The sequence below is a fragment of the Canis lupus genome, chromosome 20 (assembly GCF_003254725.2).
Source record: "Canis lupus dingo isolate Sandy chromosome 20, ASM325472v2, whole genome shotgun sequence".
Taxonomy (NCBI): domain Eukaryota; kingdom Metazoa; phylum Chordata; class Mammalia; order Carnivora; family Canidae; genus Canis; species Canis lupus.
Genome location: NC_064262.1, coordinates 57,377,735 through 57,404,001, shown reverse-complemented (window position 1 = coordinate 57,404,001; position 26,267 = coordinate 57,377,735). Strand labels below are relative to the sequence as shown.

General features: G+C 62.3%; 1 protein-coding gene across 6 annotated transcripts; it reads left to right on the top strand.

Annotated features, from left to right (window-relative positions):
• The first annotated feature begins 22 nt into the window (after window positions 1–22).
• Window positions 23–26,267, top strand: CSNK1G2 (casein kinase 1 gamma 2). Of its 6 annotated transcripts, none has more exons than XM_025456778.3 (13): window positions 23–249; window positions 16,926–17,361; window positions 23,193–23,240; window positions 23,497–23,537; window positions 23,624–23,693; window positions 23,782–23,930; window positions 24,025–24,259; window positions 24,324–24,409; window positions 24,479–24,563; window positions 24,669–24,817; window positions 24,937–25,020; window positions 25,107–25,213; window positions 25,307–26,267. In XM_025456778.3, the coding sequence occupies exons 2-13, from the start codon at window positions 17,178–17,180 to the stop codon at window positions 25,359–25,361; spliced, it is 1,293 nt and encodes a 430-aa protein (XP_025312563.1). In that variant the 5' UTR covers window positions 23–249; window positions 16,926–17,177; the 3' UTR covers window positions 25,362–26,267. The 6 variants fall into 6 exon arrangements, with proteins under 6 accessions (XP_025312563.1, XP_035558932.1, XP_025312562.1 ...); XM_035703039.2 differs by lacking the exon at window positions 23–249 and adding an exon at window positions 727–839; XM_025456777.3 differs by lacking the exon at window positions 23–249 and adding an exon at window positions 11,359–11,468.

Below are 26,267 nucleotides of genomic sequence, written 5' to 3'. Positions count from 1 at the left end.
CGACGCTGCGAGACCGGGGCGAGCCGGGCGCCCGCGCGGCGGGGACGGCCCGCGCCAACATGCGGAGGCCGGCGGCGGCGGCGGCGCGGGAGCGGCAGCGGGAGCGGGGGCCCGAGCGGGCGCTGGAGCCGGAGCCGCGGCGCGAGCGGGGCCCGGAGCGGGGGCCCGCGCCGCGCTGCTGAGGGAGCCCGGGCCGCGCTGCCCGGCCGGCCGCGGAGCCACGGCCACGGCCACGGCGGAGGCCCCGAGGTAAGGACGCGCGCCGCCCCCGCCGCCGCCGCCGCCGCCGCCCCCGCCCCGGCCACGCGCCCGCCCCGGCCACGCGCCCGCCGCGCCGCGCCCCCGGCCCCGGACCCCGACGCCCACGTCCCGGGCGCCGCCGCCTCAGCCTCGTCCTCCGCCCCGGGTCCCCTCCCGCAGCCTCGGGCCCGCGGCTCCCAGCCCCGCCGACGCCCCCGCCCCCGCCCCCGCCCCCGGCCCGAGGCCCCCGCGAGCTGCCCGCGCCGCTCGTCCCGCGCCTGCCGCCCGCGCTCAGCCCAGGGCCCCCCCGCGTGCCCGGACCCTGCCCCAGCCTGCCGTGCCGGGCTCCGGGCGCTCGGGGCCGGCGGGAGGCCCGGCGGGGTGACCTGTTGCAGGCCCTGCGCGGAGCGGCGGCCTCGGTGCGCCTGTGCCCGCCCCCTTCCGCCCGCGCCACCGGTTTTGTTTTCCGGAAACACTTTGGATCGGGGAGGGGGTGCGATGTCTGGGCGCCCCGGGCGGCGGCCACGCTGACCTCCGTGCCCCCCGGCGCCCCAGCTCCCTCTGGGAAGCTCCTCCAGGCCCGTGGGCCGTCGTCCCAGGTAGGCTTGGGGCCCTTGGCCTTGGGAGGCCGCAGCACCTTGTCCTCGCCCCTGCACGGAGGACCCTGCCTGGCCGGTGCTTCGGACCTGGTGGGTGTCCGCCGCCGCCCACTCGCTGGGGCTCCATCCCATGCGTCTGCAGCCCCGTGGGTCCTCGCCCCGCAGGACATGGCCACGCTCAGTGGGCGTCCCCGGCCCCGCAGGCCCCTTTGGCTGGTGGGTGCGAGGGATGAGTGGGAGCACAAAGGCTCCAGTACGGTGGGGCAGTGTCCGCGGGGCCTTGATCTGGTCCCCCAGCAAGACGGGCTGTGTGAGAACAGATTGGAAGCCAGGCCCACGGGTTTCAAAGGGGGAAGTTTGCGGTCTCGCTGGTAGTTTGTTTTTCGCTTAAGCCTCCATCAAATTGTGCCCCAAGAAAGGGACCACCGGGCTCTGCAGGCAGAGGGCAGGCCCATGGGTGGGGACTGGCCGGAGTGCACACGGGCTCCCCCCACCCTGTGGTGTTTGGGGCCCTGCCTCAGAGAAGCTGAAAGTGGGGGAGTGCTTGTGCTGGGGGGCGGGGGGGCAGGCCCCCTGGGCCCGCTGAGTGTGCTGCTGAGTGTGCTGCGTGCTCGGGTGGGGAGGGAGGTCTGGGAGGAGCCCACGGCAAACGCCTGCCCCCCCAGGGTGGGCAAAACCCCAGGGGCTCTGCAGGGCTCAAGGCACAGGTCTTGCTTTTCTGCCTCAAGTTGGTGCTCGGACCTTCGTGTCTGATCTTGGTTACTTCTCGTTTCTATCAAGTGGGTTGGGGATGAGTGTCTCGTTACCTGGCTTTGGGCGTGTCTGCTCTGGTGACAGCCCCTGTGAAGGCAGACCTCTTTGAACTGCTGGTTCTGGTTCCAGTTGATTTTCCTTCTTCTCCTTCTAATTACATGGTAATTACTTCTGGGTTGCAAGAGGAAGTAGGTGAGGGTTTTTTTGTTTTGTTTTGTTTTTGAAGTTGAACGCCTTGGTATCTGCTCATCTCAGGTCTGGGGAAGCCAGCATGCCAGCCTGTAAGCATTGCAGACACCCGCGGGGTCACTTGTGTCCATGGCGATTTACTGGGACAGGCCTGGGGCCCCTCTGGCTTGGTTCCTGAGAAGGTGTACTATAGGACAATGGCATTTTAACCCCGAGATGCCAGTAACCCCTTGCCCTATAGTTGACTCTGTGGTGTTTCCTCCTTCCCAGGCCGCCTCACAGGCAGCAGGGTCCCTCGTCCTCGTTGTGGTGGGGTTAGGTCTCTGTCTTGGTAGGTTCTTCCCAGGTGGGCCCTGAAAACCCAGGGGTGAGCTGCTGGGGCCCTGTGTCCTCCTAGGAGGAGCTCGAGGTCCATCAGGGCCAAAGGTCAGGTGGGCAGAGGGCTGGGGAAGGAGCAGGAGAGGTGGGACCGTGGGGCACTGGGTGCTGGGGGCCACCAGTGTTAGGCCTCTGGTGGCCTTGGGCAGGTCAGTGTGGGTGTACCGGCCACCTTTGATGGTGAGACAGGCCGTGCGGAGGATCGTGGGCACACTAGTTGGGGTTGTGGTCCACGTCCGTGTCCAGTGGTCCCTCTTACTCCTGATGGATGCCCTGCTGTGTCAAGCTAGGCAGCAGGGCATGCTGGGAAGAGCTCTGGCACTCGCTGGTCGTGTTCCCACAGGTGGTGTCTCCGCGTGCACTCAGTGGGCTTTTGGAGAGGCAGACCACCGAGCCAAGGCCTGCTTGGTTTGGACGGCCCCCACCTTGGGTGGCTTTAAGTCTGCCCCTTTCCCCTATGGGGGGCCCTGCTGGGTGGCCTCCCGAGTCCCCATTATGTGGGTAAGGAGGCAGGGTCCCAAGTGACCTGCTGAATGACCTGCTGATCACAGAGGCCTGGCCCTGACAGGGCAGCCGGGACTGGCTCAAGCAGAAGTAGGTGTGGCGGGAGTTTCTGGGTCTCCTGCTGGTTGCGAGCTTTCATCTGTCCTCCCCATCTCCCTCTTGCCTGGTCTTCCCCAGAAGCTTCTGGTCCAGGCCATGCTCACGCAGGGCCCCTGTGGCGTGGGGGTCCACCACCGGGTGGGAGGCGCTGTCGCAGGGTGGTAAGTGATAGCACATCTTTGCCTTGCTCGGAAGCCACGAGTCTTCTGCACACAAGAACCAGCCATGGTTGTGGGCGCTGCTGTCCCACCGCCCCTGTCCAGACCCTGTCTGGGGTCCCCTGCCCTAGCGGGCCTCCGGCAGGCTCTGCTCACCCTCGCAGGGCAGCTGGAGGCCTCACTTCTGGGAGCTCAGCAACGTTAAACGTCAGGCTACAAAACAGCTTTATTCCTGTAAGTTCCCTTTGGCGTGTGTCGGAAGTCAGACTAACACTCCAGACCTGGGATGCAAAGCCGGCTCTTGGGTTGTCTCTACTGAGGTTCCAGAGAGCCGTGTTGCCGTGGAGGGTGGCTGTGAGCACCAGCATGGGCACAGCATGGGCAGGGCGTGTGCGGGTGGGGGCAGGGACTCCTTGCTACAGCTGGTGGGCACAGAGGAGCCAACCCAGGGGACATCAGTCCCTTGCAGGACAGGGCTTCTCACGCATCAGCAGCTTCCCTGAGAAGCGCGAGTCCTGCAGAGCGTTCTTGGCGGATGGACAAGGTGCCGGCGTTTTTCACACTGGTCAAAGTGTCCTTCCAGAACCGGGTAGCTCCTGGTGGGTCCTGGGCCATCCTAGGCCACGGCAGGATCCAAGGTGGCCCTGGGGTAGGCATTCTCTGTTTCAGAGGTAGAACTGGACTTAATAGGTTGTTACTTGCTTTCATCTTAGAGTTTTGAGAAAATTGTATTTAAAGGTAAACTTCAGGGGGATCCCTGGGTGGCTCAGAGGTTTAGCGCCTGCCTTTGGCCCAGGGCGCGATCCTGGAGACCCGGGATCAAGTCCCGCATTGGGCTCCCGGCATGGAGCCTGCTTCTCTCTCTGCCTGTGTCTCTGTCTCTCTCTGTCTCTCTGTGTCCATGATAAATAAATAAATAAATCTTTTTTTTTTAAAGATTATTTATTTATTTATATATATAGAGAGAGAGACGCAGAAACACAGGCAGAGGGAGAAGCAGGCACCACGCAGAGAGCCTGACGTGGGACTCGATCCAGGGTCTCCAGGATCACGCCCTGGGCTGAAGGCGGCGCTAAACCGCTGCGCCACTGGGGCTGCCCAATAAATAAATCTTTAAAAAAAAATAAACTTCAGTTACCGGGAAATCTCCACCTTCCAAAGTGAGGCGGTACCTCATCTGGTTTGGGGTCTGGACTGAGTCCCCCATCTTAGAGACCAGGTGACTCCCCTCCGTGGACATGGGGTTGAGGGCAGTGTTTCTGTCCAGCACACAGCCTCCCCAAGCAAGGGTTGCAGTTCCGCTCTACACGTGGCTGTGCCTGTCATTGTGGTCTCTGCATGCTGTGGTCCCGGGACAGGGCCAGTGGGCTCTGAGTAAGCAGGGTGGCCACCCCGAGGAGCAAGCCTTGGCCGCACAGGCAGGGATTGGGCCCGGCGGAGCCCTTCGGCCGGCCTGTGGCTGTGGGAGCTCCAGGCAGCACCCCTCGGTGGGGCGGTGCCTCCACAGGCTTCCCAGCACTGGGCCTGGGGGCATTTTAGCTCCCCAGGTTCACCTGTTTGCTCAGGGATTAGAAAAATCAGAGACTTCCAGAAAGGCTACGGGCTTCTGGGAGAGATAGGTGTGGCTCATCAGGACCCAGACACCCGAGGGCTCTCTCAGTGGTTTTATTTTTTTATTTTTATTATTTTTTAAGATTTTATTTATTCATGAGAGACATAAAAAGAGAGAGAGGCAGAGACCCAGGCAGAGGGAGAAGCAGGCTCCATGCAGGGAGCCCGACGTGGGACTCGATCCCAGGATCACGCCCTGGGCCGAAGGGAGACACTAAACCGCTGAGCCACCCAGGGATCCCTATGAGGGACTGAGAGAGAAGCAGACTCTCCACTGAGTAGGGAACCTGATGCAGGGCTCGATCCCAGGACCTTGAGCTCATGAGCTGAGCCAAGGCAGATGCTTCACTGACTGAGCGCCCCAGGCGCCCCTCTTTAAAAAAAAAAAAAGATTTTATTTATTTATTCATGAGACAGAGAGAGCAAGAAGCAGAGACACAGGCAGAGGGAGAAGTAGGCTCCATGCAGGGAGCTCGATGCAGAACTTGAACGCGGGACTCCAGGATCACGCCCTGGGCCCAAGGCAGGCGCCAACCGCTGAGCCCCCCAGGGATCCCGTCACTGCTTTTAGAAATGGTCTTGGGTGTAATTCCGGGGCTGTGCCTGGATACGGACGTCTTTACAGAACCTTTACCACCCATGCCTGAGGCTGTGCTGGGTCTCACAACACACACTGTCAACCTCCCTAGTAGTCCAGCATGTGAAAGTGGGGCCAGGAGCTGATCCTAACGGGGGGGGGCGGGGAGGGCAGGGTGGTGCTGACAGCTCCCGGGACCCTCTGGCACACCTGTGTGCACCTGTCTGTCCTGCTAGCGCCTTCCCTTCTGCCTCTACTTTCACACCAGTAGGGGGTGGTGGGAGCTGTGAGCACGACCTGCGCACTGCTCCCCCTCTGAGTCTGCTGGCCCCCATGCGTGGGCTGCCTTTTTCCGTAAGCTGTCCTGATGGGCCTGTTGGAAATTTATGCTGAGGACACTTTCTGTCCCCGCTCTCTTTCTTCTGGCACTGCTGACATCGGGGTTGAATCACTCTGGGGGGGCTCCTGGGCGCTGAGCAGCTTTCCTGGCCCCACCCACTCAGTGCCAGGAGCACTCCAGTCGTGACAGCCGCAGATGTCCCCAGGTGTCGCCCACTGTTCCTGGGGGCAGGATGGCCCTGGGTGGGAGCCCCGCCCTGGAGATTTGCTGCCAACCTGCAGCTGCCGCAGGGAGCTGGAGCTGAGAGGGGCCTCCCTGAGCATGTGGCTGCGCGTCCATGGCTCATGGGGCCTGGGGCCTGTGCAGTGCAGCCCTCGCTTGCATCCTGGAGCTGGAAGTTGGAGGAAGCCAGCGGGAGAGGGCTCTGGGGCCAGTCCTCCCAGCAGCCGTCAGTGAGGTGGCCTGTGCTGCACTGTGGCTCCACGGCCACGGCCCCCACACGCACGGAGTGGAGGATGGCCGGGCCTCCCTGCTGCTCCGCTGTGTCTTGCTCTTTTTTAGTTTTGTCCCGGCCGGCAGGCGGCGGGGCGGGGGGCGGGGGGGGGTGGGTGGTTAACACCTGCTGCCCAGGGCTTTCTGGCTTTTGCTCCAGGTGGAGCTCCTCTGCTGCCAGGTGGGAGGGGGAGCCGCTTTAGGAGATCATCTTCCCTGGTTTGGGGAGAGCAGAGAGCCACAGCGGGCACTCCACGGTTTTCCTGCAGATGTGGGGGCTCAGCTCAGCCGGCCCCAGTGCAGCTCGCGGCCCTCGGCCAGGCTCTGCTGGGTGCCTCCCACCCTCGGGCCTTGGCTTCCCCGTCGGAGGTGTTCTCTGTGGTCCTCGGCTTGTGGGTGATGAGGGTTTCTGAGGCACAGGCACCCGTGGCCTGGGCCAGAGAGCAACAGGCGAAATTAATTTTCAGTCCGTGTATCTCGGATCATTTAAACGTGTAATGGGTTTTTTTATTTTATCTTATTTATTCATGAGATACAGAACGAGAGGCAGACACACAGGCAGAAGGAGAAGCAGGCTCCATGCAGGGAGCCCGATGTGGGACTCGATCCCGGGTCTCCAGGATCACGCCCTGTGCTGAAGGCAGGTGCTAAACCGCTGAGCCACCCGGGCTGCCCTAAACACGTAATGGGTTTAAGAGATTGCTGGTGAGAAGCTTCGTTATTTCATTCTTGGGCGTATATTTGACACTCGTGGTTCACTTCCATTTGAAAGCTAAGTTTTCATTGGAAATGCTTGATTTTTTTTTTTTTTTAAGATTTTATTTACTTACTCTTGAGAGAGACAGAAGCAGAGACACAGGTAGAGGGAGCAGCAGGCTCCCTGCAGGGAGCCCGATGCAGGACTCTATCCCGGGACCCCGGGGTCACGCCCTGAGCCGAAGGCAGATGCCTAACCGCCAAGCCCCCCAGGTGCCCTGAAATGCTTGTTTTAAGAAGTACACAGACTTGAGTAGAACACAGCACCCTTGTGGCCAGTGGGTCTTCTGGGAGGCTTGTCATTTCTGCTTCGCCCAAGGACCTTAGTCTCCGGCAGCCAGCCAGCAGTGGCTTCGAACGAGTAAGTCCCGTGTGGCGCGGGGCCGTCCTCATGCTCAGAGGTCCCCGTGGCTTGTCGGAAGCTCGTTGTCGGTCGTGTGGCATCTTTATCTGCTGTGTCTGGGTGCTGGTGCCAGGGCTGTTTTGGGCTGGGGGGGTGGCTGGCAGGCCTGTGGAGTGGAACCTCCAGGATTAAGGGACGGCTCCCGGGCCCCACTCCAGCCCCCTGCATCAGCGACTCGGGGTGCTCTGGGAATCTGGATTTTCAGCAGTGCTGCCTATGAACTCTGAGGTAGCCTTCGGGGCACCAGGGGCTCCTCCATCCTGGGCTGAGCTCGGGGACCAAAGTTGGGCGCTGCTCTGCCACATGGGTGGCTGGAGGCAAGGGCTGGGCAGCTCTGGGGTTTCTCCAGGTCCCTAACTGACCCCACTGGGCCCTGGCGTGGGGAGGGCGGCTCCCGTGAGCCTCCCGAAGCCCGAGCCCCGTGTGGGACGTGGACAGCGAGTGCCCGGGCGTGCTGTGCGAGCTCGGGGCCAGGGCATCCTCCCCGGGGCCGCTGAGAGGGGCTGGGGCTCGCGGGTTGGGGTCGCCGGGCTCCCTGGCAGCGGCGGGGCAGCTCCCCCCTCTCGCGGCTGGCCTGACGGCTCCCGCACCTCTTACTTCCTGAGGTCCCACATCGCCGTTAGCATTTCGGGGCGCCTGGGGGGCTTCCTCTGAAGCCCTCACAGGCCGCGTCTCCCGGAAGCTAGGCCAGCGCAGGCCCAGGGGCAGGACGTGTGGCCTGGGCAGTGGGCTGGCTTGCGGGTCTGACTTCGATCTGTAGCCGTCGCTCCCAGCGCCACTCGCTGTGCCTTCTTTTTTTTTTTTTTTTTTAAATTTTATTTATTTATGATAGGCACACAGTGAGAGAGAGAGAGGCAGAGACACAGGCAGAGGGAGAAACAGGCTCCATGTACCGGGAGCCCGACGTGGGATTCGATCCCGGGTCTCCAGGATCGCGCCCTGGGCCAAAGGCAGGCGCTAAACCGCTGCGCCACCCAGGGATCCCCTCGCTGTGCCTTCTTATTTCTGTTTATTTACTTATTTAGTGAGAGCGTCTGTGCGCACACCAGCGGGAGGGGCGGAGAGGGGGAGAAGCAGACTCCCCGCTGAGCAGGGAGCCCAGTGCGGTCCCGGGCCCTGAGATCGTGACCTGAGCTGAAGGTAGATGCTTAACCCACTGGGCCACTCAGCGGCCCTGTTAGTGGTGTTTTTAGTTGGCCAAAAAGCCACACATGGAATAAAACGAACAAACATTACGGCAAAGCACTAAGGAACGTTTTTGAGAAGTCACTAGAAGCCAACAGGTAGGCACGGTTCACACCTCGGTGAGACCCTCTCCGATCCCTGAAACACGAGCATGCTGGTCAGTGGGACCTGGCCACGTGCTTGGGACCCACTTTCCCCTCAGGAGTGGCCGTGGTCTCCGCGGCAGGGAGAGTACACTCCGCCAGGCTGTGCCCCTAAAAATCGAAGCTCCTTCCTCTGCCCTGGACCGCGGTGGCCAGAGCGCTCCGTGTGGGGAAATCTGGAAGGGACCCCATGGGAAGGCCCAGGAGAGGCTCAGATGGGGAGCTGGGTGGGAGGTTGGCCGTCGGGGGATGGTGTCCCTGAGAGTCACGAGGGGGACAGAACGTGCCCGCTGGACTGTGCTGCTGGGAGAGTCCCGCTTAAGTGGGCCCGTGCCTTCCGGAGGCAGCTGCATGCGGCCTGCCCTGGGGGACGAGGGGGGAGGTTGAGCAGTGACCACCTGTTAGGCCATTTGTATTTCCTCCGTGGCTTTACCCATTTCTCTTTGATCCGTTGCTTTATTTCATTTGTTCACCAATCAGCAAGCAGGTGCCCTGTACAAAAAGGCCGTGGTATCTTTGAGGACCTCCTGTTTGTGTGCAGGTGCTGTGGCCAGCGTGGTGGCCGAGGTGCACGGGGGGCCAGGAGGGCAGCCGAGCTGTGTGGTGTTGAGTAAGGACCTGGAGCCACATTGAGTAAGCCGCGCGTGTCTGTACTCGAGGGAGGGGCATCCCGGCAGGCGGAGAGCATGTGCAAAGGTCCAGAGGTGGGAGAATGCCTGGCATTCCACTGTGTGGAGCAGAGTGGCGGGAGGGCATGGGCTCGATTGAGGGGAGCAGGGAGGAGGCTACTAGAGGAGAGCTGGACGTTTGGGTTTTTTTAAGTACCCTTTATTTTGGAGCAGTGTTACCTGCGCCAGGCAGGTAATATGTCATTATTGACCAGAGGTCCCCGCAGTGCCCACATCCCCCTCTGCCCAGGACCCCTTACGGCACCTCTGTCCTCTGGGTCCTGCGGGACATTCCCAGGCTGGGCTCATCCCATGACAGCTCTGAGGGAAGAGTCCTGCTCGTGCTGCCCCGTCGGGGTCCCTGCTGCCTCGCGGCTCCTCCCTGTGGATGCTGGCCCCGGTCTCCTGGCTGGGGGTGCTGGTCGGGCACCTAGAAGTCCAGGATTAGGATGTGGCCGGGCCGCACTCCCTCTGCAGGCTGCGAGAAGGGTCCATCCTGCCCCTTGGCTGCGTCTGCCTCCGTGGCCTGCACTTCCGTGCACCTGGGCCCTCTCCTCATGAGGACCCTTGTCTGGGTCATGTAGGGTCACATTTCCAGGACATAGGACGTGCCTTTTAGGGGACACAGCTGTCCACACAGGCCTGCTGCGGTGCATCATCGTGGTGGTTACATTGGGCCAGCCTGCCTGTAGGATGGGCCTGGACAGGCCAGGAGAGGGGTCCCCGGGGCCTGTCACATGGGGCTGGGACACCCCTGCCCCCTTGACAGGCAGTTAGTTCTGTGGTAAGGTGTGGAGGGCTTTTCTGGGTGGCCGTGGGGGGTCGGGGCAGAGGCCAGCACCCTGGGAGGATGGCCTGGCCCAATCTGTCCGGGCAGGGCAGCTGCCGAGCCCCCGGCACACACCCAGTTCCCCCCTTCCGTGGACGTGAGTGGTGACTCTCGGGCCAGACACCCCGCATGGGCTGTGTGCCGGGTGTGCTGGGGCTCTGTGAGCCTGAGCCACGCTCCTGCCTCCAGTGGTCCAGGGTCTCGTGTAAGCCGTCGGCCCACGGCCCACGCTTGGACCCCCCGTCCCAGCAGGGAAGGCCCTCGGGTCCCTCCCAGCCCCCCGGCAGGACCTGCGGGCCCCCTGCTTGTCTGCCCCGATCCCGCTCAGCGCTCCCACGGAGATCCCCAAGCCCACCTGGCCGAGAGCAGCTTCCCGGGGCCTCAGGGTGCGGCCCTGCTCTAGGAGGCAACATCTCAAAGCCAGTCCCAGGTGTCCTCTCCCGCTGCGTGCCGGGTGCGTGGCCTTGGCGCGGGCTTGTTATTGGGACCTTGCCTTTCTTTTATGACGTGATTTGTTCTGAGAAAATCCAGGTCTGTCCAAGGGTTGCAAGGCGAGCATTCCCAGGCTCTCAGGGCCCTGGGCCGCGTGGGCACGGCTCCAGTCAGCATCTGGTGGGCTGTCAGCCGTGCCTGTGCCCCTCACAGAGCCGCGATGCCCCCAGTCCACCATCCTGCACCCGCCGTGGCAGGAGGGCCCCGTCTTCCCACGCTGTGGCCTTGGCCGGGATGTCCCCACCCTCAGTGTGGCCTCAGGGCCACTGGGTGTACACTCACCCTGGACAGCGGCCTTTCCCTCCAGGTCACTGAGAAGTGGCCTGTGCTTGCACCCACCAGTGACTCTCCTCCCCGGTGTCATCCCCGCTGGTTACCTGGCAGCCCCTGCCGGTGGGGGTGTGCTCTCCCCCCAGTGTCTTTGGGGCTGGGGTCCTTCATCTGTAACTCCGTGACTTATGACCCACTTCTGCTTGTTGCACGTCAACGCTGGCCTCATCACGGGGGGCCTGCCATTCGGGGGCCGCTTCCGCCTCCGTCCCAACATGACCTTGCAGGTGACTTCCGACTTCTTGGCTGTGACAAGGCCGGCCGTGCCTCCGGGGTCCAGTCGCCTTTGGGGAGTGCTGTGTAGACACCAGGACAGGGCGCCAGGGGTACTTGTGGCCGTGGGCCAGGTGAATCCTGGGGAGGAGGCCTTGCCTACACATCAAGTCCCCGTGGGACGGAGGAGGGCTCGGGCGCAGACCAGGGATGTGCATGGCCGGGAGGTGCCCGACGGGGCACAGCCTGGATCTGCTGTGAGGTGGGTCCTCTGAGTCGGCGCCCGGGGCCGGGCAGCTTCGGAGGCCCACCCTCCTGGAGGGAGGCTGCCTGCCTGCCTCTGCTCCCAGACTCGCCCCGGCTCTGGGCTGGGGCTGTGCTGGTGATGTCAGCCAGGGACTGTGACATCACTGAATGGACAGGTCAGAGAAGGGGGTTCTTGGGGCCTCCACCAGGGGAGCTGGCCCCTGGCCCTGACAAGATGGAGGACCCCCGAAAAACCACGGCAGGTAACTCACCTGAGGTGGGTGCTCGCAGAGGAGCACGGCCCCGACCTAGAGCAGTCTCTGCAAGACCTGTTCCGTGTGGACACGGGGGCTGCCTGGGCGCTGGCCAGTGGTCCTCACGGGGGGCAGGCGGCGGGCTGGGGACCATCCCTGTGGAATTTCGGTTGGCCACGGGGGCCTGAGTGGAGCCCTCACCCGAGGGGCCTGCCCCGTGCCAGGAATGGGGGCCGTGTTGGGTTGAGACGGGGTTTATTTTAGACTTGAATGAGGGACAAGAGGCCCCTTTCCCCAGGATAATTATTTTTAGCTCTGGCACCTGGGCCTAGGCCAGGGCTAACGGCAGACACTTCCGCTGCCCTGAGGTCTCAGGTTACCCGGCCTCAACCCAGGTATGCCCGGCTGGGCACCTGCCCGCTCCTGGGTCCCACATGAGCATTATTATTATTAGGCTCTGGTCCGGGTTCTGTCTCACCCTCTGCTGCCCTGTCCTCGGTCCCCTGTGGGTCCCCCCCGGCTTTCAGAATGTCCCAGGACAGGACCCACAATGCCCCTGTGTGGCCCATGCTGGGTGGGGTGCCCCCCAGGGCATGTCGGGTTTGCCCACCTTCCACATTTGCAAGTCTGTGCTGCCTCCTGGTTGGGGGGTGGCAGCTGATTTTTGTGGGGCTGAATAGGGTGGTGTCCTCGGGGATTTCCCGGGAAGGGCTTCTCACCTGCCACCATGGTGCCTGCTGTCCCTGCAGGCGGTGACCGTACACCTGCCCTGTTGTAAGGGCACCGATGGGGGCAGATGTCAGCCAGCCCCGGGCCAGCATGAGGCTTGGGTGAGCTGCAGTGGGGGGGTCACTGTGGGTCCAGGGGCCTGAGGTGGGGCAGTGTGTGCACGAGCATCCCTTCGGCGTCGTGCCTGGTTGCTTGCCTGGGCTGCTGGGGGCCCCCTCTGGACGGCGAGGCTCACGCAGGGGCAGCCTGCGAGCAGCGGGACATGGAGTCGTCCTCTGTAAGCGCCGGTGGAGGGTTGGTGCAGGGTGCGTGGAGAGTGGCCCTAGGCCCCCAGCGTGGCGTCACCATGGTTGGGGTTCTCGAAGGCGGGAGCAAGAAGGTGTCTGGGGAGGAGAGTACTGTCAGACCCTGGGAGCCGGCTGGGGGGAGAAGACGCACCTCTCGGGGGGACCCTGAGAACCGCCCACAGACGCACGGGTCTCCTGGCTTCCTGGGCCTCGGACGTCAGCTCCGCAGGCCCGGGAGGGGTTTGTGTCCTGAGGCCTGTGGACGTGGAGACGGTGCCCCCGCGCATCTGTGGGGCCCGAGGACGAGGAGGGGCCTCCCCGGAGGGGTGGGGTGGGGGTGCAGGGGTGTGCAGGCCCCCAGAGGGCCTCCTCCGTGAGCCTCGGGGCCCGAGGACGAGGAGGGGCCTCCCCGGAGGGGTGGGGTGGGGGTGCAGGGGTGTGCAGGCCCCCAGAGGGCCTCCTCCGTGAGCCTCGGGGCCGAGCCTCGGTTCCGCAGCCCGGCCTCCCCGGCTCCGCTCCAGGTGGGTCTTCCCAGGGCCTGGCCCCAGCAGGAGCCCCGCGCTGGGTGTGCGTGGACACCGTGCCCGGCCGGCCCGCTGTGTGCGCGTCCCCTGGGTGATGGCTCCGAGGGCGTCCTGCTGCTGGCTTCGCCACGCGCCTCTGCGGGGAGCACCCCTCGTCAGGACGGTGGAGGTGACGAGATGCCAGAATGTTCCGTGCCCCGCAGCGTGTCTTTACATCTTTGAAATTCCTGTGGGGGGATCCCTGGGTGGCGCAGCGGTTAAGCGCCTGCTTTTGGCCTAGGGCGCGATCCTGGAGACCCGGGATCGAATCCCACGTCGGGCTCCGGGTTCATGGAGCCTGCTTCTCCCTCTGCCTGTGTCTCTGCGCCCCCCCCCCCCCCCCGTGTGACTATCATAAATAAATTAAAAAAAAAAAAAAGAAATTCCTGTGGGTTTTCTGCCTGGAGGACAGTGACGGGCCTCGGTGTTCTGGGCATGTGGGGGCACCCGGTCGCGGGTGTCCATGTGCCGTGTGCGTGTGCTCGCGCGTGCTCGTGCTCCTGACCCGAAAGAGAGGCTGATCGAAACCACGTCTCGGCATCGTCAGCGGGATAGTAGGTGGGTTCTGGCGACCCTTCCTGGAACCTGGAGGACTTCCCGGGGAACAGGGGTCCGTGCCGCGTGTGCGAGGGCGTGCGGCTTGGGCGTGGGGACTGGCTTCCCGGCAGCTGAGGCCCGGTGTCAGGGTTCCGCCTTTGCGGCGCGAACACCGGTGGATTTTGCAGAGATCCTGTCCCGGCCAATGACCGTCCCGGATGTGTGCGTGCCAGCCTGTGGCCCTGGGCCCCGGCCCCGCGGCGGGGGAGCCTTCCACGGGCAGCTTCCCGCCGTGCCCTCCGCGGTTCCTTGTTCCTGCCATTGCACTTCAGCCACAGCCCCTCTCAAGTCAGCAGGCGTGGACCCCTTTGTCTCCACTGGGGAAGGAGACGCGGGCCTAGAAAGAAAAGGTGACCGGGGAAATGCAGACCGGGAGCACAACCCCCGGGCCGGAGCACGAGGAGCACTCGCGCCCTCCTACGTGGCGTGGGGGCCTCCAGAAAATCGTGCAACCGCTCGTGAGAGCGGCTTGCAGCTCCTCGGATGGTCACGGAAGAATTTTCCCGGGAGCCAGTAGCTGGTCTCCCGGTGTGCGAAGAGAAACCGCACGCGTCCACACGGGAGCGTGGGCACCGGTGTGCACAGACGCTCCCCTCTCCACACCACAGATGGACACACGGTCCACCAAGCATGCGAGCGTCCCCCAGCCTCGCAGGAATGAGGCGCCCCACCCTGCCCCGGGACAGACCCCGAGCCTACACGCTCAGGGGGAGCCAGACACGGGAGGCCCCACGGGGTGTGAGTTCCCGGGTGTGACGCGGACGGGAGGGGGCCTGTGGGGCCGGGATTCCCTCTGCGGTGGTGGGACGCCGGGGAGTGTCGGCGCTGGCTGGGTAACTCGGGCTGAAGAGCGCGGAGCCCTGTGATGCGGGAGTCGTGGCTCGTGACACGAGTAGCGGTGAGGCCCGGGAAGCGGCTCGCGGTGCCCACCCTCCCAGGAGAGCGCGCCCCCGGCCTTTCTTGGAGCGTGGCTCCGCCGCCCGCACGGTGCGCCCGGGTGCAGGGCTCGACGGTGAGCTCGAGGCTGTGAGCGCCCCGGGTGGGCACCCTCAGGTGGAGCCGCAGGGGCTCTCCGGGGGGCTCTGCAGGGTTTCCAGGCCTGCGCAGCGCGAAGAGGGCAGGCTCGTGGGTCCCAGACGCACCTGTTCCCTCCTGGGGGGCCCAGCCAGTCCCCAAGACCCCATCCCTTCGCATGTTCTAGGTGTGCCCGGGGTGGGGGCTGGGCACCACTGGGACCGGGGAGGTTGGAGTCCCTGCAAACCCCCTTCTTTGTGTTTGCCCCGTCCTGACCACAGGCCCACCGCCGTCCTCACCCCCCAGGGCCTTGCTCCTTCCTGACTACAAGCCTGGGGTCCTTCTGTGGTGGGGGGTGGGGTTGGGCGAGGGCCCCACCGGGCCTCCCGGGCAGGCACAGCTTGCTGGGGGCTGGGGCTGCGCACCCGTGTGTGAGTGCGTGTGTGCGCGTGTATATGCGTGTGTGCCTCTGGCCACGGCCTCTCCGTGGGCACCGGCCTGGGCAGGAGGTTCAGAGCCAGCTACTCCCAGGACTCGTGGTCCTGACCTGGTCAGTGGGGGCCTCAGGGGGGGTAGTGACCCTGTCCCTGCCTCCCTGGGACATCTGGCAGCGGGGCTGGGGGCCGGGGAGCCGCTGCCCTCGGGGGCTTCCCTGGGCTGCCAGCCCTGCTCACCACCTCAGTGAGTGTCGTGATGCCGAGAGAAGGAATTCGCCCGCCCCCGGGTGAGCCTCTGGGTGCCCACGGTGCTGTTTTCTGTCACCCGTGTCCTGTTGATCATTTGCAGACACTGAGGGCGTGCGTGGCCTTTGCAGGGTGTCGGCAGGCATTGAGCACTGGGCAGGGATGGGGACAGGCGGGAGCTGGGCAGCTTCTAGACAGAACCCCTCCTCCAGGCCTCTGGCTCCGCGCTCAGATTTAGTCACTCAGTCAGTTAATTTTAACGAAGTGGTGGACCCCAGGGAGGCTCAGTGGTTGAACGTCTGCCTTTGGCCAGGACGTGACCCTGGGTCCCGGGATCGAGTCCCACGTTGGGCTCCGCGCATGGAGGCTGTTTCTTCCTCTGCCTGTGTCTCCGCCTCACTCTGTGTCTCTCAGGAATAAATAAATAAATAAAATCTTTAAAAGTTTTTCGAAAAGAGGGAAAAGATGGAGGGAGAGAGGGAGAGAGAATCTCAAGCAGGCTCCGTCTCCCGACCCTAGGATCATGACCTGAGCTGAGCCCAGGAGTCCGTGCTCAGCCCACTGAGCCACCCGGGGGCCCTCACACATAAAGGACGGGTTTGGTGAGGCGCGCGTACAGGGGCATGTCGGTGGTTTCTCTTTGAGGAGATCCTTTGGCTTTGATGGAGCAGTTGGTGGGGGTTGGAGGAGGAAGCGTGGCGGAGAGGCCTGGTCTGGCTGGCTGGCAACCAGAAGCCACAGGGATGGAGTGGGGACACGGGGGGCTGGAGGCCGGGGCCAAGGGCAGACCCGGGATGGTTTCTGTGGCACCTGACCCTCTCCCCGCCCAGCTTGGGTGGCTGGCCCCTTCCTCCCTGCACCCTGGGGGCTGCTCAGTGCCTGCCCGTCCTTCTACAAGCCCTCCACGGCCCTAGCTTGATACCCAGGGGGGCCCAGGCTGGTCCCACCCCAGTGGCAGGCACAGCCTGTGCCCAGCTTGGCGGCTCTGTCAACCTTGGAGCTCACCTGACTTCCCTTGGCAGCTGCCGACCAAGTGAAGCCTTGTCGGGGTCAAGGGCCTCTCCAGCCCCGCCTGACCGCAGGTCACAGATTCCAGGAATTAGACCCAGGGACCTGGCATCCCCTGGGCAGCATGGGGGTGGTGGACCATGGGGGCAGCCGGGGCAGCCCAGAGGCCTGGAAGTCGGTGGTGAGGGCCCGTCTCCCAGCTCAGGCGCTTTCTGTTCTGCTGAGAAGCTGCCTTGGCTCCTGTGTCTCTGCAGCCAGACTCGGGGCTACACAGCTGGCCTCAGGGTTCTGGGGCCTCCATCACTGGACTAGCCGTCCCCTCTGCCAGTGGAGCGGTCCTTGGGTCATGGGGTGGGGGCCCTCAACCAAGCACCTCCCACACCACCTTAACATGGGGATTCACAAGGGCCTGGGTCCCCCTCCCCCCAGTTCCCCAGAATGTCATGGGTCGCACTTGTGCCTTCAAAGATCTTTTCAGAATGCCACCTGGCTGCCCAACGTGTCGCCCGTGGGTCCCCCTGCTGATCTGGGGCTGCGTTGTGGGCAGGTGTGGCCTTCTAACCTGTGCCTTTGTTTCTCCGCCAGCTGGGAGCCACGAGATTTGAGGCGGCGGGACCTGTCAACAGAATGTGTCCTCCCCCTGCATGCGACCCCAAGGCCACCGAGATGAGCGCTACGGCCGGGCCCTGGCAAGCGCCCACGTCTCACTAGCAGGAAGCCCGCTGGGCCGCCATGGTGTACTAGCCCCGAAGAGCCGCCCGCAACCTCAGGTCTGCACAGACCCGGGATTTGCACGGCAGCAGAGTCACCGTGGAGAGGCCAGGGTACCACAAACTTATGGATTTTGACAAGAAAGGAGGGAAAGGGGAGTCGGAGGAGGGTCGGAGGATGTCCAAGGCCGGCGGCCGGACCAGCCATGGCGTCCGGAGCTCGGGGACCAGCTCAGGGGTCCTGATGGTGGGACCCAACTTCCGGGTCGGGAAGAAGATAGGCTGTGGCAACTTCGGGGAGCTCCGGCTAGGTGAGCCCCCTTGCTTATATTCCGGGACATGGGGAGGGGGAGGCCGCCCAGTGGGGCTGTGGCCACCACTCCCAGATGGCTTCCAGATTGTGGGACTGGGAATTCAGGTAAGTGTGTGTCTCTGTTCCCCACGGGGGAGATTGTACCAGAGGTGCACCCCCTGCCTCACCCTGTGTTCCTGAGGAACAGTTTTGTGGAGGATCTGCATGCCCTTTGCCCCCTGCCCATGCAGGGGAGACCCACATGGAAGTTTCTGTCTGATGGCTCCAGGGTGCATTTGGAGGGTGAAATGCAAGCTTAGCTCCTGCCAAGCACTTAGCTGTCAGGAAATGCAGCAAAGCCTGCGCCCTGTCCAGTGGCCGGCCCCACTGGTGTGTGCCTCAGCTAGTGGTCCTGTGGCTGGGTTGAGGTCCCCGTCCTGAGCCTGAGCCACACCTCAGCCACTGCAGAGGCTGCCAGGATTGGGCTTGGCCCGTGGGATCTCACGGTCTGTCTCGGCTTCCTTCAGGAAGTCCTGGGATTGGGGTTTCTGAGCTAACAAACCGTTAAGAGCTGGGATTCCAAGCTCTGTGCTGCCTGGAGGGGGCCATGAGGGCAGGTGCTGGGCTCGAGCAGCAGATGCGTCTGGTCAGTCACCGAGACTGCCGAATTCACAGGAGGGATCGGCGCCCTCCCCAGAGCACGGGGCAGACGGGTCCAGCGCTGCCGGCCACCTAGTGGCAGTTCTGCAGCTGACCCACCCTGTTGCCCCGTTAGGATGTGCGCGGCCGCACACACACAGGCCCGGTCCTGACCTGCAGCCTGGGGGTGTCAGGATCAGCAGCCTGCACGCAGCAGGTCTGCATGGACAAATGAGAGGGTGTGTTGGGGCCGTGGGGTGCAGCAGCTTTTGGCTTAAAACATTTTTAAAAGTTGAGCTACGTGTTCCCTCCTGCCTGGCTTTTGCGCAGCACATTTGTGAGTGTCCCTGTTGTTGCGTGTGTAGGTGGTGGCTTGCTGTTTGTTGGTCTGTCCATCCCTAGGGCTGCCCCCCGTTTGCTTCATCTGTTCTGCCCAGGGACATTTGACTGTAGGTTTTCACCGTATTGTGAATGCGCTGCCCTGCACGTCCCTCTCCACATCTTGCGTACAAATGTCTCTGTTAAGGCAGCGGGTCACAGAGGAGGTGTGTGTTGCTGAGAAACTGCCAGACTGATTTCTAAGCCCCTGCAGGCGGCAGACAAGAGTCCTGGACAGCCCATGTCCCGTCAACATCTGGGGCTGCTGGGCTTTTCCGGGTGGAGCGTGCTCACAGGTGTCAAGGGATTTTCATTTGCGTTTCCCTGGTGGTGGCTCACGTCGAGCATCTTGTGTATCGTGTGTCTGTGTCTGGCCTTTTTTTTTTTTTTTTTTTTAATTTTATTTATTTATTTATTTATGAGAGAGAGAGAGAGAGAGAGAGAGAGAGAGAGAGGCAGAGACACAGGCAGAGGGAGAAGCAGGCTCCATGCACCGGGAGCCCAATGTGGGATTCGATCCCGGGTCTCCAGGATCGCGCCCTCGGCCAAAGGCAGGCGCCAAACCCCTGCGCCACCCAGGGATCCCCGTGTCTGGCCTTTCAAAGTTTCTCTTTTTATCTTTGGTTTCAGATTTTGATTCTGTGGTGTTTAAGGTGGATTTGTCTCTGTTTGTCCTGCTTGGGACCAGTTGAGCTTCACAGATCTGTATGATACTTTTTCACTAAATTGGAAAAACTTTAATCATTATTTCTTCACATTTTTTCCTGCCTTAATCTCTGTCTCCATTGCATACTCCTGCTCGATTACACACGTGACGTGTTTGATGCTCTTCTGCAGGTTCCTCAAGCTTCTTCTGAGTTTCCTTTTAGCCTTTTTTGTTGTTCCTTTGCCTCAGTCTGGTTAGTTTATGATCTTTTGTAAGTTTGCTCTTCTTGTTTTCTGGTGTGTCAGTCTATTGTTGGAGCCGTCCGGGTGAATTTTTCATTTTTTATACATGGTGTTTCTCATTTCACTTGACTCCCCTGTTTCCTGAGGTTTCCCGTCTGCTCGTCCATTGTGCCCATCTTGTCCTTGACATCCTCACACGTCCTTGTGACTATTTTACAGGCTCAGTCTTTGACACCTTTTTTGACTTTGTTTTTCCTTGTTACTGTCTCATTTGCCTCCTTTTGCACACATCTGGTACCATTCTGTAAAATGTTGGAAACTCTGGGGGCCTCATGTGGAACATTTGCATTATGCTCTGTTCTGGAGACTCATCTTGACATCGTCAGGGGCTGGTTGTCAGCTCCATCAGGGCAGCAGAGAACAGACCTGACTTGAGGGCTGGAGTCACCCCTGTCCCGCGTTCTCAGCCAGGTGTCGGGAGTTCAGGGAGATCTCCAACCTGGATGGCTGTGGCCCTAGAATCTTCTGTTCGTAGTCCCTTGGGAGCTCTTCTTGTACAGGCAGAGGTAAAACTGCTAACATTGGGAGGCCCTCCGAGCCCCGAGCCCCTGAACTCCACCAGACTTGAGGCATGTGTGGGCACTTAGACATGCTCACCTTAGACTCTCTCTGGGCTTCAAGGACTCTGGCTCTCCCAGAACTCCCATGAGCAGTCAAACACAAAAGTTTCTTCAAGACACAGTACAATTATCAGTTACCATTAGGGAGCCATTAGGCATCATCAGAGTTTAAGACCTCTTTTTATGAGGGGCTCCTGGGTGGCTCAGTTGATTGAGCATCTGACCCTCGGTTTCAACTCAGGTTGTGATCTCATAGGTCGTGGGATCGAGCCCCACATTGGGTTCTGCTCTTGGCGGGGAGTCTGCAGAGAGGCTTCTCTCCTCCTTCCTCTCCTTGTTTCCTCTCTTTTTTTGAAATAAATAAAACAAATCTTAAAAAAAAAAATTCTTTTATGAGAACACATTGTTAAGAGCACGGATAGGCAAGCCGGTGCTTACAGAGCAGCACTTGACACAGCTCTGGTATCTGGGACAAGTGGACACACACTCAATAATAAGATAGACACTCCGATTAAAAATAGGCACGAGACGGGCACCCGGCGGGCTCCATCAGAGGAGCGTGAGACTCTTGGTCCTGGGGTCGTGAGTTCGAGCCCCATGTTGGCTGTAGAAAGTACTTAAAAAAAACAAAGTAAAAATAGGCAAGAGATACGAAGAGAGACTTTACAAAAGCAGACAGATGAACAGCCAGGGAGCACAGAAGGCCCTCCACCTCCTCAGCCACGAGTGGAGGCAGCCACGTGAGTTACACGCCACATTTGCAGCACAGCCAGCAACCTTGCTGGCAGAGTGACCCCGAGTGCCCATAGGAAGTCCCGTATGCTCACGTTCCCTTCAGCTGTGCTTGTAAAAAAACACTGGGAACAACCCAGTGTCCCCCAGGGTGACCGGGTCAGCCAGCCGGACCGCGTCCCCGTGGTGGGCAAACTGCAACATGGAGAAATCTCAGATGCACCGCGTCATGTGAAAGGAGCCGGGAAGGAGCAGACATGCTGGATGATTCCATCTTGGTGGCTGCCTCTCAGGAGGTGAAGGTGGAGGCAGGCCGGGAAGGGGCGTGTGGTGGCCACGTTTTCTGTCTGGGTACAGAGCTGCAATGTACAGCATCGCCCATTTGCCAGAGCTCATCAGATGTGACAGCTGAGGTGTGTGTGTGTGTGTTTCACAGGTAAATGTCCCCCCTCCCCCCAGAGAAAACAAGAGCTGTGAGTCCATACTGACCTTAATCCTTGGTCTTAATTGGGTGGAATATTGAGGGGATGGGGTGCTGGTGTTTGCATCTTTGAAATGCACTTATTTTATTGAAAATAAGGGAGATGAGTGGGTGACGGGTGCACAGATACGTTGCGGGACAAAGAGCAGATCGTTAATGATGTCATCGAGGTGGTGAGGATGTGGGTCTTCCCTGCATGGGTTTTCTACTTTTTTTTGCATTTGAAACTTTCATAATAAGATGGGGAAGGAAAAACATAAGAGGCAAAACCTTTTTTTTTTAAATAAAAATCAAGAAAAAAAATAAAATAAAATAAAATAAAATCAAAATCAAGGAAGCAGGGCTTCAAGTTTTCTTTCCCTGCTAATGAGTGTTCATGAAAAGCCTCTCAGTTGTCTAACCGAGTGAGTCTGTGGGAAGGGGGGGGGGCCTCTGCCCGCCCCTTCCAGACTGTGCAGGGAAGTGGGGGAAAGACAAAGCACACCTGGAGAGAATTGAGCAGGGCTCATCCCGGAGGGCATGACCGGTGCACACAGCAGCTGCAGCCACCTCGCAAGACACAGTCAGAAATGAATTTTTCAATTTGAGCAACAAATGGTTGGAAAAGAAAAATGTAAAAACAATATCAGTTGTAAGCATGCCCAAACCTGCCAGGGCCTGTACAGTAAATCTAACAAAGGATGTGCAAGTTCTCTCCATCGAAAACTAAAAACATCCGTGAGGGTAATTAGCTTGTGCCTCACAGCTAGGGGTGCTTAGTGCTCAGTGCCCCCGCCCCAGGGCTCTCCTGCAGGCTTGCGGGGACCTCTCTGCGGGTGGGGGCCCCAGCGGCACAGATGCCTCGGAGCACTCCCGGGACAGGGGCAGTGGCCGGGATGGGCTGTCAGGTGTGCGGAGCCGTGGCCTTGGCCTGTGAGGTGGTACGCGGGGGGTCTCCACCGCCACATGGGGGCAGGAACAACCCAAGTGTGAAGGTCCCTCAGACTGTGGAGCTGCACCGTGTCGGGGAGGGTAAGCCGAGGCCTCTTCCTGCAAAGATCCTACTCAAGGACAAGGGGACAGACGGCGCAGCAGGTCCATGACAGTGTGGCGTCCTTGAGGACCAGGTATATCGCGTGGGGCCGTGTCCGTGGCCCTTAGGGTCCCAGGAGGGCAGTCCAAGGGCTAGGACAGGAGGGCGCTGGACGGAGCCGCACTACTAGACGGTGGTGTGGGGAACCAGGGTGCTGTGCACAGTAATTCCCAAGGGGGCTGGGGCCGGGGGCGGGCCTTTAGGCCTGAGGGGCTAGGGCAGCCCCTCCGTTATGCAGCAGGTCACTCCACTCAAAGCCAGGTGGGTGCCTCACGGAAGCCCTAAGCCGCGGGGCTGGGCCGTCTGGCCGGAAGTCCCGTCTGTGACACTGCCAGCCTTAGGGGCTCTAGCACGTGAAATCTGGACTTCGGCAGGTTCTGGAACTCCTGCTGTTGCAGTTCTGTGAGGTTGGGCCTGTTGGCTCCGTGTAGGCTCCTGGAGGTCCTGGTGGTCAGTGAGGGGCTTGGCTGGACCTGGCCCAGGCTGTTTCTAACCTGGGAGGCAAACACTCCTGGCCCAGGCGAGCTCTGTTGCCCGGGAAGCCTACCAGCTGCCACTGGGCAGGGTCTCACTGACCGCGGTTTCCAGCAGGGGGCAGGGACCTGGGGCCTGTTCCCTCTTCTGAGCTGATGGCCAGGAGCAGAGCACCCTGGGGGAGTCCTCTGCAAGGCGTGACCTGGACCACCTCTCCTTGCGGCTTCTTGGCAGGGGCCTTGCTCCACAGGGCCCGGGTCCGCTGGTGGGCTGGCGGAGGAGATGAGCCCGTGGGAGTGGGGGCGTGGACGGCTCTGGGGCCGCTGCCGCGTCACCTACAGGTCCTGCCTAGATGGCAGAGCAGCTGCTGGAGTGCAGAGTTCCTGGCAGGCCCAGTGAAGAGTAGTGAGGAAAGGAGAGAAGTGGGGGATATCGGGGAGCCAGGAGGGTCTGCTGCAGGTCAGGTGGCCTAGGGGCGGGAACACGGCCCACCTGGGTTCTCTGCCCTGGGAGCCCAAGAGGGGCCTCAGGGTCACCATGGATCTCTGTTCTCTTTGTTTTTTTAGAAATTGGAGCAAGTTGGTGTGCTGGCGGGAAGGATCCCCTAGAGAGCAGTTGGGAGCAGCCCCCTTGAGTGGGCGGGCCTGGGTTGGTGGGGGGAGGAGAGGGCTGGCGGGCGGGCACATCGGGTCACCCGCAGCGGGGCAGGGGCCCTCGGAGCATTCTCTGTCCTCCCAGGCCGTGGGCCCGGAGGGGTGGGCCGTGCGGGGTCCGCCCTGCGGGGGCCCTGCCCTGTGACGCCTCTCTCCCCCCCCTTCCCCCTCTCTCCCCCTCTCTCCCCCTCTCCCCCTCTCCTCCTCTCTCCCACAGGGAAGAATCTCTATACAAATGAATACGTAGCTATTAAACTGGTGAGTGCGGGCGGGGCGGGGGTGGCTCGCGGGAGGAGGGGTGTGTGCACCCGGGCACCTGACCGCGTGTCCCCCCGCCCTACCAGGAGCCCATCAAGTCCCGGGCGCCCCAGCTGCACCTGGAGTACCGCTTCTACAAGCAGCTCAGCGCCGCAGGTACCGGGCCCCGCGCGGCGGGGGAGCGGCGGGGGCGGGCAGGGGGCACCACGCAGGCCCCACACGAGTCTGTGTGTTGCCCCCACAGAGGGCGTCCCTCAGGTCTACTACTTCGGCCCGTGCGGGAAGTACAACGCCATGGTGCTGGAGCTGCTCGGGCCGAGCCTGGAGGACCTGTTTGACCTGTGTGATCGCACGTTCACGCTCAAGACGGTGCTCATGATCGCCATCCAGCTGGTGCGGGCTGGGGCGCCGGGCGGGGGAGGGGGCTGCGCTGAGGAGGGGTACGGCCGGGGGCGGGCGGGCAGCCCTGAGCACCCCACCCCCGCAGATCACGCGCATGGAGTACGTGCACACCAAGAGCCTCATCTACCGCGACGTGAAGCCCGAGAACTTCCTGGTGGGGCGCCCGGGCACCAAGCGGCAGCACGCCATCCACATCATCGACTTCGGCCTGGCCAAGGAGTACATCGACCCCGAGACCAAGAAGCACATCCCGTACCGGGAGCACAAGAGCCTGACGGGCACGGCGCGCTACATGAGCATCAACACGCACCTGGGCAAGGGTGAGCCGCGCGCGGGCCGGGCGGGGGGGCGCGGGGGCCGCGCTGACCTGCTCTCCCCCCGCAGAGCAGAGCCGCCGCGACGACCTGGAGGCGCTGGGCCACATGTTCATGTACTTCCTGCGTGGCAGCCTGCCCTGGCAGGGGCTCAAGGTGGGCGCAGGGCCGGGGGGGCGGGGGGAGAGCCCTCGGGTCGCGGTCTGCTGACCACCCTCCCCACAGGCCGACACGCTCAAGGAGCGCTACCAGAAGATCGGGGACACCAAGCGGGCCACGCCCATTGAGGTGCTCTGCGAGAGCTTCCCAGGTGAGGCGTGAGGGGCGCCCCCTGCCCCCGCGGCCCCCCCGCCCCGCCCGGCCCCCACCACCCCCGGGCCCCACTGACCCCTGCACGCCCGCCTGCTCCCCACAGAGGAGATGGCTACGTACCTACGCTACGTGCGGCGCCTGGACTTCTTCGAGAAGCCGGACTACGACTACCTGCGCAAGCTCTTTACCGACCTCTTTGACCGCAGCGGCTTCGTGTTCGACTATGAGTACGACTGGGCGGGAAAGCCCCTGGTACGTGGGGGTCCCCGTGCCCCCAGAGCCCTGCTTCCTGAAGGGGTGGGGCCCCAGGATGCGGGGGGTGGGAGTAGGCTGCCCGGCCTCAGCGCTGCGTCCTGCCCCCCCTCCCGCAGCCGACACCCATCGGCACGGTCCACACCGACCTGCCCTCGCAGCCTCAGCCTCGGGACAAAGCCCAGCTACACAGCAAAAACCAGGTGAGGGGCCGGTCCAAGGACCCCGACAGTGTGGGGGGTGGGGCAGGGCCCCTCTGACTCCCCTGCTGCCCTCCCCACAAACCCAGGCGCTGAACTCCACCAACGGGGAGCTGAATGCGGACGACCCCACTGCCGGCCACTCCAACGCCCCCATCACAGCGCCCGCAGAGGTGGAGGTGGCTGATGACACCAAGTAAGGGCCCGGGCGGCTGCTGGGCGCGGGGACCCTTCGGGCCCCCTCTGCACCCAGCGCTCTCATGTCTGTCCCCTCACTCCCCCCGTGCAGATGCTGCTGTTTCTTCAAGAGGAGGAAGAGAAAAGCAGTGCAGCGCCACAAGTGACCCTGGGGCGGTGGCGCCCTGAACCCTTCTGCCGCAGCCCCCGGGGCGAGCCTGGCCCCTGCCGCGTGGCCTACAGCCAGGACGCAGACTGCAGGGCCGGCCTCAGCCGCCCGCCCCCCACTTGGGGTCACGTCCTTCACATGAGACTTTGGCCGAAATTTCTACACCTGTGTCTAGTCCTCCCCTCCAAGAGCATTAACTATTTGAAACAAGGAGAAGAGAAACACAGTGGCCACCCTGCCCTGCGCCCCTCCCGCCCGCCTGCTGAAGTGAGTAGTGGGCTGCCCGTGCCGGCCAGCCCGTCCCGTTAGTCTCATAAAGTCCAGCTTGTCTCCCTCGATCCAAAGGCCGTTTTCTCGAGGGGACGCTATGGGCGTTGCTGCTGGGGGCGAGCCTGCCCTGGGCCTCCCCGCACCACAGGGGAAGGCGGGGGTGGGGGCGGCCCCCCAACCAAAATGCTGCACCAAAGCCTGGGCCAGCGGGCATAGCCCGCAGGGTTTCCTGCCACACCTGCTCGTGGAGCCGTGTCCAGGGCCCGGGGCCCCGGGGGCGGCCACCTCTTGGCCACTCGAGCCATGGTCTGTGCCCGGGTGTTCGTGGGCTTGTCGTGTCCGTGCTCCACGCTGCCGGCTGAGCAGCAGGAGACAAGCGCCTTAAAGCCCTGTCCCAGCCCCGCAGGTGTGTCCGGGGCTGGGCAGCCCTGGTGGGAGTGCGGTCCTCTCGGGCCCTCCGGAGGGCCTGTGCTGCCACTCGGGGTGGAGCAGCTGGGGACGGCCTGGCAGCGGTGTGTGTGTCTAGGTCTTGCTTTACACGGTGTACAGAAATGGCACTTCGGTTTCTCTGACGCTTCCTGGAAGCCATAGAGTTTAGGGGCTTTTTTAAAAAAAATAAAGGAAAATGAAAGCA